Source organism: Macaca fascicularis, chromosome 7, assembly GCF_037993035.2.
Source record: "Macaca fascicularis isolate 582-1 chromosome 7, T2T-MFA8v1.1".
Taxonomy (NCBI): domain Eukaryota; kingdom Metazoa; phylum Chordata; class Mammalia; order Primates; family Cercopithecidae; genus Macaca; species Macaca fascicularis.
In genome coordinates this window covers 58807855-58826828 of record NC_088381.1, presented here as the reverse complement: position 1 = coordinate 58826828, position 18974 = coordinate 58807855, and the positions used below count along the sequence as shown (strand labels likewise).

Here is an 18974-nt window from a genome sequence, read left to right as displayed (position 1 = left end):
GGCTCCAAACCCCCGGAAAAGCTGGCCCCACCCACGCTGGCTCACCTGCTGCTTCTGCTTGATTGTGTAACCACCGTTCATCGCCCTACCCACTTGTGGAATGTTAGCAAAATGCAGATAGAAGTGGTTTGGGGTAAAAGAGACAATAAACAAATAAACAATACTTGAGGATGTGCATAATGACCTGGGGGCCTTCAGTTCCCCTGAAGCTTTCCAGGTTAGCTCCTGGTGGCTTCCAGGACCCACATCGAAGACTCGGCCCTTTACTAGACATAAGAGACAGATTAGAGCAAACTTGGAAGCAAGAAATATGGATGGAAAGGAGAGCTTATTGCAGGAGAAAGGCTCTGAAAAGTAGGGAGAGTTTCACCTAAGGAGGGTTCATGACTCCTGCCTTCAAATATCTAAAGAAATGTGTGAAAGAGGGACCCAGCATGTTATGTGGAGTCCCATGGGGTAGAGTTCCCACGGGAAGGAGCTCCAAGAAGACTGATTCAAAGGAAATATTTTATTTCACAATCACAGCTGCACAGAGATGAGAAAAGCTGGCTACTGGGGCACACACACCTGCAGTGACCTGCTGGGTACCACAGTGGTGGGACCCCTTGTCAAATGAACTCATACAATAATGGGCCATCACAGTTTTCACGCTGTTCCAAACTGTTGCTGAGGTCACAAGTACAGGCTGAAATCCAGTCGGTGCTGTGCTGTCCAAGCCGTGACCTGAGGAGCTGCGTCCACCCAGAGGGGAGCAGCCTATTCTAATTCACACAGGCTCCGTGGGTGCTAGCTCCAGCCCCCTATTCCTGAGACTCCTATAACCTGTTTGTGCTCCTCTTTGGCAGGATGGCTAAGAACTCCCGCATGAGCCTTGCCAGTGCTTCCAATGAAAACTACACCTTCTGCTGGCGGGTGTTCTGTGCCTGGGATTACCTCATTGGAAACCCAGAGGCTGCAGAGAGCAAAACAGCTGCCATCGTGAACAGCATCAGGGTGAGTGAGTGGGCCTGTGCAGCCTGCGGGGGTGGGCAGCCCGGGGTCAGAGCCAGCCGCCAGTCCTCAGCTGGAAGCCAGAACCATCCTTTTCCCATTGATGTTCATTGTCCAGGGCAGTTGTTTCCAAAGTGAGGTGAACATGCTCCAGGAAATGTACCAAATGACTCAATGAAGGGAGGCAGAAACATTTTGAAACTTCTTTCTTTTTAAATTTTTCCGTTTTATCCTTTTAAAATTTCAGTTTGTATATTTTAGATAATTTACATAATGGATTATTACCATGTTGCATGTATATAACCTGAAAATGAATGAATACATATATGTGAGGGATATAGACTTTTACTTCTTAGAAAATAATGCAATCAAAAATATTCAGAGACTTAGCTCTATTGAACTATACAGACAGCTAAATGGTGCACTATTTTGAGAAAAAAAATTACTTAATTTAAATTATTACAGCCATACTATCTCCCAATCCCTCTTCCCAACCGCCAATATATTTTTTCAATTGATTATTAGATCATTGATATCTAATTCATTTACATCAATTGAATCCTTCAGAATAAAGTCCTAGACAATGAAGGTATGAGCTAAATTACTGGGTAAATTATTTCTAATGATTTATAATTAATGATGATGTTAAGCTTTTATTGCTGTATGTATTTTTCTTAAAGGAAGCTATACTGGAAGAACAGGAGAAAAAGAAAAGCAAAAACCTGTAGGTATTATTACTCCCCATGTTGAATTCATTGATAAGTTTTGTTTTTAGTTTGGTACAAAAACTACCAGATCATCTATATCTTATTTTGATAATTGTCAGGCAGCTCTTCTTTCTTCCTTTCTCATAATGTGATCTGAGGGAACTGAATGACTTTTTCCTTAGCAATATTTAGGATGACTTCCTCCTTCCATAGATCCTGTAATAAGGGTGAGAGGGTCTGAAATTGACCAGTTTCTTATTTCTTACTCTTTTACTTAGATAATAAAAGAGGTACTTTGAGCACCAACTTATGCTGTTAAGACTAGCTTTATTTAGAAACAAGTCATAAGACACAAATATTATCCAGTTGATGTTCACAAGCCTTTCAAGATGATTTCCTAGGTTCAAGATTCTTCTCGAGATCTTGAGAGCTATGCTGGTGAGGGTGAAGCCCTTCAACCAGAGAACTAATGAAAGGGAAAGCCATTCCCAGGGAAGGGCAATGGCCCTGACTTCATGGAGACAGGTAGATCTGTTCATCCCACATCCTTACTGGTTATTTAGCCCTCATGATTACTTTCTACAGTGCAGAAAGCCCTTTCAGAGGACTTGTAGAAAAGGACATGGGGAATTAAGGAAACACACCCAGCCTCTGGAATAATGACGGAGCTTAGGGAGTGGGAGAGGAGTCGAAAAGGGCTGTCCATAGGGAGTCAGAAGACATGGATTCTAGTCCTCTCTTTGTCATTAATGTCGATGACCTGGGAAATGCTTCTGAACTTCATGAACTGGAAGTTCCTCACCTACAAAATAAAAGTATGGGATTCTGCCATCTGATTCTCCCTCTGTAGTTCTCCTCCACCAGAGTTGGTAATAATAATAACGTACTGTGCCATGTTGTCATTTTTACCAAGCAAAGTGACATTTATCGTCTCATTTGGGAATGTTTCCTCACTGTGCAAATCAAGGGCCAAAACACATGTAGAGGGAGGTGTTATGACCTGCCCAAGGTCCCCAGTGGGTAGAAATTTCATGGAGAAGATGGTATACCTTGGGTGTCCCTTCAAATCCTCTTGGCCATACCTTTCTCCAGCCCTTGCTACTGGGCAGGACTGTGCAGGCTACCACCAGCTGCATGCATGTACCCCTTGCTAGTACCCACTGTTTGGTGCCCCAGGGATCTTCTGAGGCTGCTGTGTAGGGCATCCACAAGATCCCAGTCAACACACATGCACATGCAACCAAGAGGCTGGGTGCAATGCTGGGAGTGAATGCTCATGGAGCTACCCTGGACCGCTGGGAATAGAATAAATGCTTTCCTATTTCGCACTGGGCAGACAGTTCTGTCAGGCATTTCATAAGTCCCTCAGAAGGCCCTGCATTTGCCTCTAGCTGCTGCCAGCCCCACTGCATATCCTTGTACTGATGGCCCCTCTTTCCTGCTCCACTCCAGGACCTGCACTCCTGGTTTCTGGGATCACTTTCCACATAAACTACCTACAAAAAGGCCTGGGATTCCAGGCCTTAGCCAGGCTCAGACAAGCTCCAAAGTTGGCAGAAGAAGGTACCTTCAAAATAGGCCAATCGAAGTCAGACAGGGAGTTGTTCTCCAGTGTTAGAAAAAAAATGGATGTGTTTCAGTTAAAACCTGAAACATGTATGTAAGTACTAGAATCATTACTGATTCACACATCTGCCCTCACTATCAGAGGCATATGAGAAGTGAGACCAAATTAGGAAAGAGATGAGCCCCGTGTCTCCCACTAGTTGCTCCTTTATTTACTTATTCATCTAGCAAATATTTATGAAGCATCCATATATGCTAAGCCTGTTTTAAGAGCTGAAGATAACAGCATTGAAAAAGGCTAAAAAGCTTAGAGCTTTCTTCTAAAGGGAAAAGACAATTAAGAAACTACCAAAGGAATACAGTCAGATGTTGCATAGTGATGGGATTGCATTCTAAGAAACGTGTCTTAACACAATGTTGTCCTTGTGTGAACATCATAAAATGTACTTACACAAACCTAGATGGTATAGCCTACTACACACCTAGGCTATATAGTGTAGCCAATTACTCCTAGGCTGCAAACCTGAACAGCATGCCACTTGTACTAAATACTGTAGGCAATTGTAACACAATGGTATTTGTGTATGTAAACATATCTAGACATAGAAAGGTACAATAAAATGTGGTATAAAAGATTTAAAAATGGTACACCTGTATAGGGCACTTACCATGAATTAGCTTGCAGGACTGGAAGTTGCTCTGAGTCAGTCAGTGAATGAGTGATGAGTGAATGTGAAGGCCCAGGGCACAATTGCATACTAGCGTAGACTTTATAAACACTCTATATTGAGGCTACACTAAATTTATTTCTTAAGGTTTCTTTCTTTAATAGTAAATTAATCTTAGTTTACTGTCACTTGTTTATGAACTCTTAAATTTTAAAAACTGACTCTTTTGTAATACTTAAAACACAAACACATGGTACAGCTGTACAAAAAACATTTTTCTTTGTATCCTTATTCTACAAGCTTTGTCTTATTTTTATTTTTATTTTTTTTTTACTTTTTACACTTTTTGTTAAAAACTAAGACCAGGCCAGACATGGTGGTGTACACCTGTAATCCCAGCACTTTGGGAGGCCAAGGTGGGCAGATCACCTGAGGTCAGGAGTTTTGAGACAAGCCTAACCAACATGGGAAAATCCTGTCTCCACTAAAAATACAAAAATTAGCCAGGCGTGGTGGCAAGCGCCTGTAATCCCAGCTACTCAGGAGACTGTATCGCTTGAACCCAGGAGGCAGAGGTTGCAGTGAGCTGAGATTGCACCATCGCGCTCCAGCCTGGGCAACAAGAGCAAAATGCCGTCTCAAAACAAAACAAAACAAAACAAAAACAAACAAACAAACAAAAAAACAAAAGACTAACACACATATTAGCCTAGGCCTGCACAGGGTCAGGATAATCAATATCACTGCCTTCCGCCTCCACATCTTGTCCCACTGGAAGGTCTTCAGGGGCAATAACACGCACGGAGGTGTCATCTCTTATGGTAACAGTGCCTTACCCTGGATGCCTCCTGAAGGACCTGCCTGAGGCTGTTTTACAGTTAACATTTTGTTTTAAATAAGTAGAAGTATACCCTAAAATAATGATTTTAAAAAGCATAGTAAATACCTAAGCCAGTAACAGCCACTTAATATCATTATCAAATATGTATTGTACATACTTGCATGTACTATACTTTTATACAACTGGTAGTGCAGTAGGCTTGTTTATACCAGCATCACTACAAACATGTGAGGGCAATGCATTGTGCTACAATATCCTAGGCCGTAGGAGTTTTTCAGCTCCATTATAATCTTATGGAACACCGTCGTATAGCATTCCGTCAATGACCAAATTGCCATTGTGCAGCACATGACTGTACAATGTCATATTCATTATATGGGATGACAGGCCGAATCATGTGTCCTCCCTTCCTCTCTTCTTCCCTGCCTTCCTTCCTCCCTCCCTCTGCTGAACACATTTACTTGAATTCCTATATCTTTAATGTGCATACCACAAGACTCCAATTTTAAGTAGCAAAGCTAGAACTGAAACCCAAATAACTCTGTCTCTAAAACCAGAGGCGTTTATTTGTTCGTCTGTTTGTTTCAAGCCCCACTGATGCAGGCTGGTTGAATTTATGACTGGTTGTTGATCTCTTAGGAAATGAGGAATTCTAGGGTATGGGGTGAGGTGGGCTGGAAGAGCACTGATGCTTCAGGGCAGAGAATCCTCTTGGCAGTGGATGTGTTCCAGTCCCCAAGTAGTGTTGTCCTTGCATCGCGGTGCTGTGAGCAGGACCCTGTGTGCTGTCCTCATGCCTGCTTCTCTCCCCAGGGCAGTGACCATCTGCCTGAGGATTATTGCCAACATCCTGGTGCTTCTCTCATTGGCTGGAAGCATTTATCTCATCTACTTTGTGGTGGACCGGTCCCAGAAGCTGGAGCAGTCGAAGAAGGAGCTGACACTTTGGGAAAAGAATGAGGTACCAACTGCCATTACCCGCAGCACCCTAGAAAAGAGACATAGCCAGGCACGGTGGCTCATGCCTGTAATCCCAGCACTTTGGGAGGCAGGTGGATCACTTGAGGTCAGGAGTTCGAGCCCAGCCTGGCCAACATGGTGAAACCCTGTCTCTACTAAAAATACAAAAATCAGCTAGGTGTGGTGGTGCACACCTGTAGTCCCAGCTACTTGGGAGGCTGAGGCAGGAGACTCTCTTGAACCCAGGCGACAGAGGCTGCAGTGAGCCAAGATCATGCCACTGCACTCCAGTGTGGGCAACAGAGTGAGACCATCTCAAAAAACCAAAAACAAAAATAAAAACACGAGAGAGAGAGACAGAAAAGTAGCCTGCCTCTTTGTTCCTTATGTGGGTTAGGTGGGAATACCTCTAGGAAAAAACTTTAGTCCTCTTGTCCTAGAGCATGGACTATAAGGACTTTGAGCCAGAAGGGCAATTTTATTCATCTCCTTTGGGAAAGAGTTTGATTCAAAAACGCCTTCAAGCATTCACACTGTTCTCTACCTTGAGCCCCACCGACTGTGTTTTGCCTTTTGCACATCTGTTTCTTCACATCCATGTTCCACAGATTGATTCTACCTGCAGATTGGAATTAACAACTGCACATATTCCATCGCATGGATTAAAGTTCACCAGGTGCCATTTGTGAATATTTAGGTAGTTTCTGAATATCTAAATGACAAATAATGCTTCCAGAACCAGCTCTACACAAATGGTTTATTTTTTAAACAATCATCTTCCCCCGACCTCCGTTTTGTGAATATTCTCATAAATAGAAAATCACCAAGTGAATGCTTATGAATAATTTTGGAATTCTAAATATTCATTTTAAGACCATTGTCCTGAAAAGTTGGCCCAATTTATCTGTACATATTTGAAAGGCAGAAATAGCACAAAAACCACCTCTCAGATCATTTCTATGAAAATTATTACCCCCTGTTGGGATTTAAAAAGAAAGGTGTGTAAGATGGTCATCAATTTGCCATGTGCATATTTATCAATGTACAGTAATTTATCAAAATCTGAGTCTACTCTACCCTAGGTAACCTTTTCCCATGCCTCTATTTTATGCCAATTGAATTACCGTGTACTTGTATGTTTACAGATAGAAATATGAATAATTTTTTAAAGATATATTCAGAAATTATTTCTTATTTTATCTCAAACATCTGTACCAGCTAAAACTCCTCTTTCTTCTGCTGTAAGTACAGAGAAACAAAAGCCGGGCATAATTCTCTAGATAATTAATCTTCCATGTACAGAAAGAATATTACATTACCTCTCAGGCTTTCCTTTTCTATTGGTAATAGTTGCAGTTATTTCTGTCTTCCATCCAAGGTCAGGGAAGTATAAATACTGTGAGATGGTAATTGGGGAAATTGTGGCAGAAATGTTAGTGAATCCTTTTTGCTTTTTGAGTCAAGGTTTCACTCTGTTGCCCAGGCTGGAGTGCAGTGGTCCAATCACAGCTCACAGCAGCCTCGAACTTCTGGGCTCAAGAAATTCTTCTGCCACAGTTTCCCAACAAGCTGGGACCATAGGCATTTGCCCCCCCCCCTTTTTTTTATTGGTAGAGATGGGGTCTTGCTGTGTTGCCCAGGCTAATCTTGAATGCCTAGCCTCAAGCAATTCTCCTGCTTCAGCCTCCCAATGAGTTGGGACCATAGGCATGTGCCAGATTTTTTCTTTTTTTTTTTTTTTTTTTGGTAGAGATGGAATCCTGCTGTGTTGCCCAGGCTGGTCTTCAATGCCTGGCCTCAAGCAATTCTCCTGCAGCCTCACAAGTCTCCCAAAGTGTTGGAATTACAGGTGTGAGCCACCGCACGTGGCCTAGTGAATCCCAAATGGCGTGTATGAGTGTCCTCAGAACATTTAAGGAGAGTTCAAAAAAAAAAAAAAAAAAAAAGGCCATGATAAAGTGGTGGCCGCCTTTTGAAAAAAGCTAATTAGCAGAGATTTGGGGAGATTTTCCATGGAGGATCCAAGGACCCTGTGGATACCCACTGATCCAATATTAGTGAAAGAGATCAAATGCACATGGTGAGGCTTGATCAGGGGTCCTGGGAATGCCTGGCTCTGGCATGTGCTCTCTCAACAGGTCAGTGTGGTGGTCTCCCTCGTCACCATGATAGCACCATCAGCCTTTGACCTCATTGCTGCCTTAGAGATGTACCACCCCAGGACCACGCTGCGCTTCCAGCTTGCAAGGTACAACAGTCCTGCCCAGAAATGCCACCTGTGGCTCACACATGTGCCCACTCACAGTGGGAATGTAAGTGCCTCAAGAACCAGGGCTTGCTTCTTTTCTCTCAGACACTCAGCACAGAACTTTACGTATGGATGCAACTCAAGAAAAGCATAACCCAAGAGGAGGGATAGGGGAGGAGGCAGGAGAATAGAAGGAGGAAGGGAGGAGGAGGACCAGGATGACAAGGGTAGAAGAAATGGATGAAAAGGAATGAAGAAGAAGAAGAGGATGAGGAGGAGGAGGAGAAAGGAAAGGAAGAAAGGAAGAACAGGCAGAAAAAGAGGACACAAAAGGGAACCAAGGGTTGGGTGCAGTGGCTCACGCCTGTAATCCCAGCACTTTGGGAGGCCAAGGCGCGTGGATCACCTGAGGTCGGGAGTTCAAGACCAGCCTAACCAACATGGAGAAACCCTGTCTCTACTAAAAAAAAAAAAAAATAGCTGGGCGTGATGGCGCATGCCTGTAATCCCAGCTACTCAGGAGGCTGAGGCAAGAGAATCGCTTGAACCCGGAAGGCAGAGGTTGCGGTGAGCCGAGATCACGCCACTGCACTCCAGCCTGGGCAACAAAAGCAAAACTCCAAAACAAACAAACAAACAAATGAACAAAAGGGAACCAAGAAGAGGACTGGCAGTGTGTTTGGTTTTCCTCACTGTTCTGTTTTCTCCGTGGTTTAACTCTGAGTGGTGAGAGGGACGCATGTTGTTTTTCCAGATGCAATAAGAACAGTCAACGCTTTGTGGACAGTTCCCCTAAAGTATAGACTCAAAGAGTTCCTTGTGGATATGCCTGGAAGCTTTGCCAGGATGGTCAGTGGCTGTGACAGCAGGTGGTTGGGGAAGACTGGTGTACCCAAGGGAACGTCCTGGAATACCTTCTGTGGGAGTCGGAACAGCCACACTCATTTTGAGCACTGGCTTTATCAGTATTTTCCTGAAAAATCTGCCTGTCCTCCCTGGAGTATGGTCTCTTCATCTACAAATTCAGCTACTGTAGTAGGGCTGGGTGAGGCATTGTTAAACTGAATGTGGCAGAGGGAGGCAGTGAGAGCCCTTCTTACCTGCTCACACCTTCACCCTGGTCTACACTGGTTTCTCCCCGTTTCCTTTTGTAACACCTAATAACATTCTATAGAACTAATTTTCCACAGACTACTTTGGGAAGATTTGCTCTCATTCAGGAATTGGCAAACATTTCCCAAAAAGAACTAGATAGTAAATATTTGTGGTTTTGTGGGTAAGTCTGTATCACCACTACTTAACCCTAAGGTTCTAGCATGAAAGCAGCCACAGACCATAAGGCGATGAACAGGTGTGGTCGTGTTCCAATACAACTTTACTGACAAAAATAGGCAAGGGTATGGTTTGGCTTGAAAGCCGTAATTTCCAACTCCTGAAATTCAACTGTCATTTCAAAGAGAGAAAACATGACTAGGAAGAGCATGGAGTTGGTCAAACCTTCATGGCCCAGGGCAGATCTGGGATGAGCCTCTCAGCTCCCTGGCTCCTATTCCTTGTTCTTTCTGCTCCATCCAACATGTCTTTTGACCTGCAAGAGAGAAGCTCCTTCCTCACTAGCAAGTATTGGGTGGAATCAATTCCATTATTGCATTTGGTCTAAAGGCAATGCTATTATATAAATTGGCCTCATTATTCATGTTCAAAACTAGAGAAACAGAGGCATCAGAGACTTCCCCCAGACAAATTAGGGCTAATTCTGGTAATAAACATAAGACATATTATTTCAGTTCCATTAACTCACCAGCAGACTGTATTAGCTTCTATCCAAGGCATAGAGTGATGGTAATGCTGAGACAGCAGGAGAGGAAATGCATTCAATCCTTCCTTTGGCCACCACTTACTGAATACACACTGAGGGACTTGCCTTGTACTCAGTACTGTAAGTGCATTGTGCCCACGGGAATCCTTTCTCAATTCAGAGGGAGAGCCGATGTGAGCTACAATGCTACCCCCTGGAGACACCACTTTCCTGTTTCTCTGCCCACTGCCTGCACACGGGTGGTCAACTCTATACTTGAGGAGATGTGGAAGGCCTGGGGAGATGGTTTCAACTTGGAGTCTTTTCCTCAAGATAAAGATGCTTTCCCATCAACTTTCTCAATTGGTTTCATGATTCTCCCATCAATTGGTTTCATTTTTCTCTAAGGGCTACGTGTTGTCTCACTGAAGTGTGTATAAACCTGTCATTTCCTTTCTCACTTCATTTTCCCAGACAGGTTTCCAGTAAGACCCAAGGCTGCATCCTGGAAATTCCATGATGTGTTTTCAAAACCTTCCAGCACTGGGGAAGCTGACATCAAGTCTTTGATCATTGGCTGATCCAGACTGTTGCTGGCAGATTCCATTCACTCCCAGTGGCTGACAGGGTGTAGCTGTACCCACAGCTTTTCAGTGCTTCTGAGGGGCCCAGCCTGCATTTCAGAAGTGGGGCACTGAGGTCCCAAAATTGCATTCTGCTGCTTTTTAATTGTGTGAACTTGAGCTGGTGACTTAGCTCCCTCTGTGCTTCATACACTTGTACCTTAAGTGGGGATTATTACAGAGCTGTTGTGAGGATCAAGTGAGATAACGCATGGGAAATCAATTCATAAACCAGAAAGCATGACTCATAAACCACATGTTAGGGCCCCACTTCCTAAACTCACACTTTCTGCTACACTAGTGTTTGTAAAGTACAGATCCAAGGATAGGCCATAGCAGAATCACCTGGAAAGGCTGTAAAATGATTTTCAGAGCCCTTCCAGACCTACTAAGGGTGGATTCTGGAATTCTGTCTTTTTAAAAATGCCCTCGAGGTGACTCTAAAGGAAACCAAGTGTGGCAGCCACTGCCTTAATACATCTATGACAGTCTCCAGAACCATATGGGGGCTCTAGAACCGTGGACTTGTGTGTCATGGTCTTGTCTCTCAAGGTGGGCTTGTGGCTTTCAGGGTCCTTGTGCTGTATCTGGGAAATCTCTACAGCCTGATCATTGCTCTCCTGGACAAGGTTAACAGCATGAGCATTGAGGTGAGTGTCCATTCCAGAGAGTTGTCTGCCCCACCTCTGCCCTCTCTGCTACCTCCTCCCAACACCAGGGTCATCATCGTGGACAGGATCACTGATTGTACTTGTACTCCATAATCATGTGCAAAACTTGACTTTGCTGGAGTCTTCTCAAGGTAAGGAGAGAAAAATTATCCTTGCTTCCCATATAAAGAAATTCAGGCTACAGTGCATGGCTGGTAAGTGATGGTGCTGGGATGAGAACTCCAGAATTTTTGACTCTTTATATCATACTATCCCATTTCTTTGAATCCCATCAGGAAAAGGCTATCAACAGCTATTGCAAATGATCACAGGAAGAGCAGAAGGCCATGAGACTCACTTAGCAAGTCAGGACAGAATAATCATTTCATGGGGAACAGTTCAGAATGGACTTACTATCCCAGCCCAGCAGGAGTATCTGCTCCCAGCCTAGGGTATCTTTGATGTCCACCTTTTTTTTTTTTTTTTCTTTCTTGAGACAGGGCCTCACTTTGTTGCCCAGGCTGGAGTGCAGTGGCACAAGCACTGCTCACTGCAGCCTCAACCTCCCTGGGCTCAAGTGGTACTCCCATTTTAGCCTCCAGAGTACCTGGGACTAGAGCTGCATGCCACCATATTTGGCTATTTTTTTTTAAATTTTTTTATAGAGATGGGGTTTCACCATGTTGCTCAGGCTGGTCTCAGGCTCCTGGACTCAAGTGATTCCACTGCCTTGGTCTCCCAAAGTGCTGGGATTACAGATATGAGGCATCACACCCAACCTGGTGTGCACTTTCAACCTGTCCCACCTATTAGGATATCCTGAATGGTGGAGGAAAGGGAGGAAGAGAGGGGTTGCTCTTTTAGGGTTATATGCCCAAGGCATACCACACTAACATCAAATTTCAAGGCTTATAGGCAGATGAAGCCACAGAGAGTCATTTTTCTGCATTGGGGCTTTGAGGTTACACAGACCTGGGTCTTTACCTGACACTTACTAGCAGCGTGACCTTGAGCATTAGGCTTCAACTCACTGAGTTTCAATCTTATCTGAACACGGGGTAATAATCCTTATCTAAAGCTCTTCTGAGGATAAGTAGAGTTAACATGTGTTACCTGAAACAGTTTCTGACCCTTACTAGGGATGAATAAATACTATCCATTACACCACTGTGTTCCCTTATTGGGGCCAACTCTAGTCAAGTGGTGGTCTAGAAAGAGAAAGAGGATGAATGATTACTCCCAAGCAATGCAATGACACCCTTGGGGTCCATGATGGATTCTCATTTACAAATATGTGGACCGCCATTTTTCTTTCTCACCTCCTTCCCTCTCTCTCTCTCCCCCTAGGAAATGGCTACCAAAAATAACACAAGTCATTGGATAGATTCTACCACCTTCTTTGCAACCAGGACAGCCCCTGAAGAAGAGAAATGGTCCACATCTCGGCCTGGAATGGGGCTCAGGAGAAACAGCACATGGGCCTTGGAAGAGACCAGCATTTCAGCTTACACCATGCCTCTCATAAAGGCGAACAGGACTAGCCTCTACCCTCAGAGTCCACAAGACCAGTGCTGGGAGACATACGTCGGTCAGGTGGTTCTCTTTACCCTTACAAAGTGCTGTCATATCCATCTCATCACTTAACCCCTGCAACTCTCTGAGCTGTCCCTGCCCCATCTTATAGAAAAAGAAAGAAAAGTTCAGTGAGGTTTATGATTTTCCAAGTCTCAAAATTAGAAAAGAAAAGTAATCAGTGCAAAGACTCAGACAATATTGACCATGTGCTGGGTCCTGTTCCAAATGCTTGGTCCTCATAAGAGTCCTATTATTGTTAACCTTATAGGCACAGATGAGGAAACTGAGGCACAGGTGGTCAAGTACTTGCCCAAGGACACAGATAGTAAAGAGCACAATGAAGTCCTAAGCCCAGGAATTTGCTCCAAAATCTGTACCCTTAACCATGTTGTACAGAAAACCTCAACACCAAGGTATTAGCCCATGGAAATGAGTCACCAGCCTCGAGTCTCCAGCAGCTCAGAACCACAGACCTTATATTCCTTCCTAGTTTCATGTGATGCTGGCCTCAGATATCAAAATTCACATTCAAATTACCCAATGTTTATTGAGCACCGTTTATGTACCAGAAGCCCAGTCCTCTGCCCACTGCAACTTACAAATATGAGAAATGAGGATGCCATTGGAGGGGCCCACTGGCTGGGGCCCACAGCAATGAACAGAGATTAGGAGCACCCCGAAGGAAGAGTGACCGTGGGAAGGGTGGGGCATGGTGGCATCCAGGGACACCCTGTGTTTCAGGAGATGCTGAAGCTCTCCATCATTGACATGCTCTTCACCGTGGCGAGCATTCTGCTCATAGACTTCTTCCGAGGACTTTTCGTGCGGTACTTAAGTGACTACTGGTGTTGGGATCTGGAAAACAAGTTTGTAAGTAAAATGCTGTGTCTGTTGGGAAAGTTTATATGGCCAAATCCATCCTTTCTCATGCTGAGGCTGGGAAACAGTCCAGCATAGCTGAGGGGCACACATGGAAAGAGAATACAAGTGGGAAGAGGAGACAGGTGCAGAAAGCTGAGCTTCTACTTCCTTGTTTTTTTTTGTTTCTTTTTTGAGACAGGGTCTTGCTCAAGCGATCCTCCTGCCTCAGCCTCCCAAGTAGCTGGGACTACAGGCATGTGCCACCATGCCCAGCTAGTTTTAAAATTTTTTGTAGAGACGAGGTCTCACTATGTTGCCCAGGTTGGCTTTGAACTCTTGACTTGAACTCCTGCCTCAGCCTCTCGAAGTGCTGGGGTTACAGCACAAGTTACAAGGCCCAGCCCCACCCCTTCTTAACATTTACCATTTGCTGGGAGGGCCCCACAAGCACTGATCTCTAAGTGCTCATAAAAGCAAAGAAGTCTATATAAGTGTCTGTAATAAATGGGTTCATGCAAAGAACTTTGGAACTTGTTTAATACACAAGTTTATTTTCTCTTGCAGCCTGAATATGGAGAATTCAAAATAGCTGAGAATGTGCTACATTTAGTCTACAACCAAGGAATGATTTGGTAGGTATCAAAGTTTCTTCTTGCCTTTGCTTACATCTCATCTGGGCTAAGATTTTAATTTACTTAGTCTGGATGGGGCACGGCCATAATAAACACAGTTATAAGCATTAAGAAAGGATGTTTCCAAGAGAACTATTTCACATGTATATTAATTTTATTGATGATTTCCTAAGAAATTTGCAGGAAGAAATTAAAAAGAAAATAATCCATGTTTAAGCTACTATTGGTCACAGCCAAAAAAAAAAAAATCTGCACAGAAACTAGCAGAATACACTCTTAGGGAGGACTAGGGTAAGGCTGGGAGGAGAGGCTGCTTCTCCTTAGTGAGGACTTCAGGAGTGGCTGCGGGGGGACCTTGGCCAGTCTGTCCTCGCTCGCCACCCTCCCTCCATTTTCCTCCTAATTTTCACTTAGACACTGAGCCCAGGAGCACAGCCATCCCCCAGACTGCAGGCCCACCCTTGGGGAGGCAGGAAGTACGGAAGTCTGTTCACCCATGGCACCTCCCAGGCCATGGCAATCCTGTCCTTGAAGACACTGAGGAGCTGAAGGGGTCCTGTGATCCCACCCACACATATGCGTGTGTCTGTGGGCTGCAATGGAGAGCTCCTTAAATGATCCCACCATCTCTGGTTTTACCTGTTGGACCAGAAATAGTGCTATTTGTTAAAACACAAGCAAACAAAAAAGAAGAACCTGGGACGTTCCATACATCCAGAAAACACTCTCTCTCTTCATCATAATTCAGTAAAATACATGGCAATTGAGAGGTATAAAGTAATATGCCTCCTGTCAAATTCTGTGTTCTTATAGTCCGCTGTATTTTGCAAAATATCTTTACAAATACAGTATTAAAAATAATATGTGACATTGGCCGGGCGCAGTGGCTCACACCTGTAATCCCAGCATTTTGGGAGGCTGAGGCGGGTAGATCACGAGGTCAGGAGATTGAGACCATCCTGGCTAACACGCTGAAACCCTGTCTCTATTAAAAAATACTAAAAGTTAGCCAGGCATGATGGCGGGTACCTGTAGTCCCAGCTACTCCGGAGGCTGAGGCAGGAGAATGACATGAACCCGGGAGGCGGAGCTTGCAGTGAGCCGAGATCATGCCACTGCACTCTAGCCTGGGTGACAGAGCAAAACTCCATCTCAATAAATAAATAAATAAATAAATAAATAAAAATAAATAATATGTGACACTTATTTAACAGTGCTAGATATCAAGTACTTTTCTACCTATAGTAACTAATTTAATCCTTATAGTAAACCCTTGAGGTAACTGCCATTACCTTCCCCTTTTTAAAGATGAGAAAACTGAAATGCAGAGAAGCTAAGTGTCTTGCCTAACATCCAACAGATAGTGACAACTGAACATTTCTTGTTAGAAACATTTTACTTATGAACATATTCTTATGTCTACGCTTATTTTCACACCACTAAACCCAAATTCCACAAGTATTAGATTGAATGCATATCCAATATAAACTGATTTAGACTGAAGTCTGAAGACATGGGTTTTGTCGCCTAGTTGACATTTCTTTTCAGGGTGACCATAAGTCCCAGCTTTCCTGGGATCATCTGGTTCTTGCCTGTGGGCTCAGTTATTTCACTCCCCAAGTCTCCCAGGTTTGGATGATACAGGGTCTGGCTTAGCAACATGTCTTTGGTTTCCCCATATCTACCCTTGTTGTCTATCAACTGGATATTTACCTCTTCTATCACTATTGCAGAAGAGTAAACAAACTGAAATATGTGAGGATGCTTAATGCCATATCCAGCAAAACTAGGTGCTCAACATATGTTGATTAAACCTGAAAGTCAGTAATTTATTAACATAGTCCTCATCATAGATAAACAAAACCAGGAGCTGGCCCCAAACAGTAGTTATCCATTATTTGCCTCCTTCCCAGAAGAGGATTTTCCTTTGCTCAACTGTGAAAAGAGAGACAAACAGTTGTCCTTTGCAAAGAGAATATTTTTAAATAGGATCAACACCCACCTTCAGTGACTTGTCTTATCTTTAGAAGGTGGAGGGTTGTGGTCTCGGGACTTCAGGGGCTTCTCCAGTTCTTTAAGCATAGGGTGTAAGCCCCAAAGTCTTAGAACCATGTTCCTACATGGGGCTTCCATAGTCCTGGGAGATAGGCTGGAAGAGAACAGATGCAAACTGACCTTCCTCATGGTTCCAGGATGGGGGCCTTCTTCTCCCCATGTCTCCCAGCATTCAATGTTCTCAAACTCATTGGGCTCATGTACCTGAGGAGCTGGGCTGTGCTGACCTGCAATGTGCCCCACCAGCAAGTATTTCGAGCCTCAAGGTGAGTAAGAATAAGATCTGATTATGCAGATATCTGTATACATACAATCCATGTCTGCCTTACCCAGGGGTCCTCTAGCAAGGAGTCCCGCCAACTCTCTTCCTGTCAAAATCCTGCCTGTCCTCCAATTTTATCTCCTCCAAGAGCCATTTCCAATGCCTTACTCTTTCAATGAATCCTCACTCCTCTTGAACTCATGACACTTTTAAAACTTTTTGCCAAAGTTTAATAATCCTTTAGAAAAAAGTATACAAATCATAAATGTTCAGCCTGATGAGTTTTCAAAAACTGAACACAAGGCACTCAGATCAAAAAACAAAACACAAATGGTACCCAGAGCATGCCCACTTGCATGCGATTCCAATCACTGCCAACTTCTAATGGCATAATTAGGCTTGCCTAGCTTTTACTTGATGCAAACGTGATCACACACACACGGTATGTGCTCCTTTGTGCCCAACTGCTTCCACTCAACATTGTGTTTGTGAGATTCACCTCAGTGAGGAAATACACCCCAATTTCTTTATCCTTGGCTCCTGTTGATGGGCATGTAGGTTGCTTCCAGCTGTTAGCCATAATCAGTAATGCTGTCTTGGACATCCTAAGTGTCTTTGTTGCATATATACCTAGGAATGCAATTGCTGGGCCACAGGGCAGGCGTATGTTCACCTTTAGCAAATGGCACCAAAAGGTTTTCTAAAATGATCACCCCAGTTTACATGTCTAGCAGCATTATATGAGAGTTCCAATTGTTCTATAACCTTGCCAACACTTATTCTTTTATCTGTTTTAATTTTAGTCATTTTGGTGAATTCATAACACATTCTAAATACTTTGATTCGGTTATTTTACTTTGACATAATGGTTATGTGTGTCCGTATCAGTGGCTTTCAAACTTTTTGCTCATGACTTACTTGACAATGCATTTACATTTTATCTGGTGACAGCACACATATGTTAATACATTCAGAGATATATGTTTTGATATATTTATATATGTTGTATATATGTATATATATTTATTATATGTATGTATGTATGTGTGTCTGTGGATAGAGAAAGAGAACGAAGTTTCACAACTTACCACTTTCTTACTACATTCTGTGCTCTCTGAAATTTTCTATTCTCTTCTAGTCAAGTCTTTTTCATGAGAGAGAGACAGAGAAACAGACCAACAGAGAGTACTAGCTGAAAGTAACTAGATTGACCCCTCATTCTCTTTTCTGAACTGTGTACAGGGCCTTGCACACCAAACAGGTCTAAGCTGCCCTCAGGGGAGCCCTGGGCATCCAAACTCCCTGACACTAGCTTAGGGCTCAGGGACCAGGACTTAATCAGACATAACACATACCCTGGGCAGCCATGTGCAGAGAAGTTGAGTGCAAATCACACCCAAGTGAGAGAGTCAGGAATCATAAACAAAAGAGCCAAACCATCCCGAGACATAAGAGACAAGTTTAAGCCTGGGAATAGCAGAGGGAACCATTAGGTAAGGACCCAGATGGATGGGCAATGCTTCTAAGATTTTTCCATAAATTGGGTTTACTGTGTGGAACTCCTTGGTGCCAGGGTGAGTTCACCACTCTCATGGTTTGAGGTGAACAGGTGCTCAGCAAATGTTTATTAGATCAACAGGTTGGGTGGGAGAGGTTTGAAGTTCCTTTGAATACTGATTTCTAGGTTTCTAAGCTGCATGTGATCCTATGACAGATCCATTCACAGGTAACCCTGAGAGGAGGATTTTTAGTTTGCAAAGAGTCAGGGCAACCATTTTTGTGGCAGCTCTTTGGGCATATGCAACCCTGGCAACTGGCTATGGAGTGAACTTAATGCATGGCATTTGATTTATCTGCAGATCCAACAACTTCTACTTGTCAATGCTCCTGTTCATGCTGTTTCTGTGCATGCTGCCAACTATTTTTGCTATTGTCCGATACAAGCCATCTCTAAACTGTGGGCCATTCAGGTAAGTTTCGTTCCCAGCTCTGCCCAAAGCGACTGACAGCTATAGGGGAATTAAATCATATTGAACTGAATTGTCCTCCCGGCTGACAGAGCAGGTAAACAGGATAAAAAGATTGCAAACCCACATGTTTTACATTCAAGACCAGTTCTCTTTCCTTAATAGCAGGCTACCTTTAGTATAATCATCTCTGTGCTCATGGTAAAAAATATAATCCATTTAAAGTGAAAAAGAAAAACAGCATGGCTCTGTGCTAGTGGACATTCTACCTGGTCAAAACACAGAATGGTTTTATTAAAACACAGTGCACAGCACTTTTTTTTCTATATTATCCAGCTGTATTCAAGCAAAACCCTCTAGCATCTTCATCTAGCATTCAAGTCAGCTTTGACACATGTATGTAATATTTAGTCTACCTTAGTGTACATGATTAGAACACACACATACATGCAATGTGATTAATGACTCCATCTTCCATCCTCCATATTAATTAGTATGAAATCATTTGAGGAATGTTATGAATTGGCTTCCAGGCATCCAGCCATTTTCTGATGTCTTGCAGCATCTTTCT

The 18974-nt window shown here is 43.4% G+C and overlaps 1 protein-coding gene across 1 annotated transcript in view; it reads left to right on the top strand.

Annotated features, from left to right (window-relative positions):
• TMC3 (transmembrane channel like 3) overlaps positions 1 to 18974 on the top strand; it is a 41137-nt gene that overhangs the window by 15394 nt on the left and 6769 nt on the right. Inside the window, exons 8-17 of the mRNA XM_015453172.4 lie at positions 846 to 993; positions 1671 to 1714; positions 5586 to 5733; positions 7871 to 7980; positions 10973 to 11051; positions 12399 to 12644; positions 13368 to 13496; positions 14052 to 14119; positions 16312 to 16440; positions 18296 to 18406. Coding sequence (XP_015308658.3) covers positions 846 to 993; positions 1671 to 1714; positions 5586 to 5733; positions 7871 to 7980; positions 10973 to 11051; positions 12399 to 12644; positions 13368 to 13496; positions 14052 to 14119; positions 16312 to 16440; positions 18296 to 18406 — 1212 coding nt within the window. The remainder of the gene's footprint in view (positions 1 to 845; positions 994 to 1670; positions 1715 to 5585; positions 5734 to 7870; positions 7981 to 10972; positions 11052 to 12398; positions 12645 to 13367; positions 13497 to 14051; positions 14120 to 16311; positions 16441 to 18295; positions 18407 to 18974) is intronic.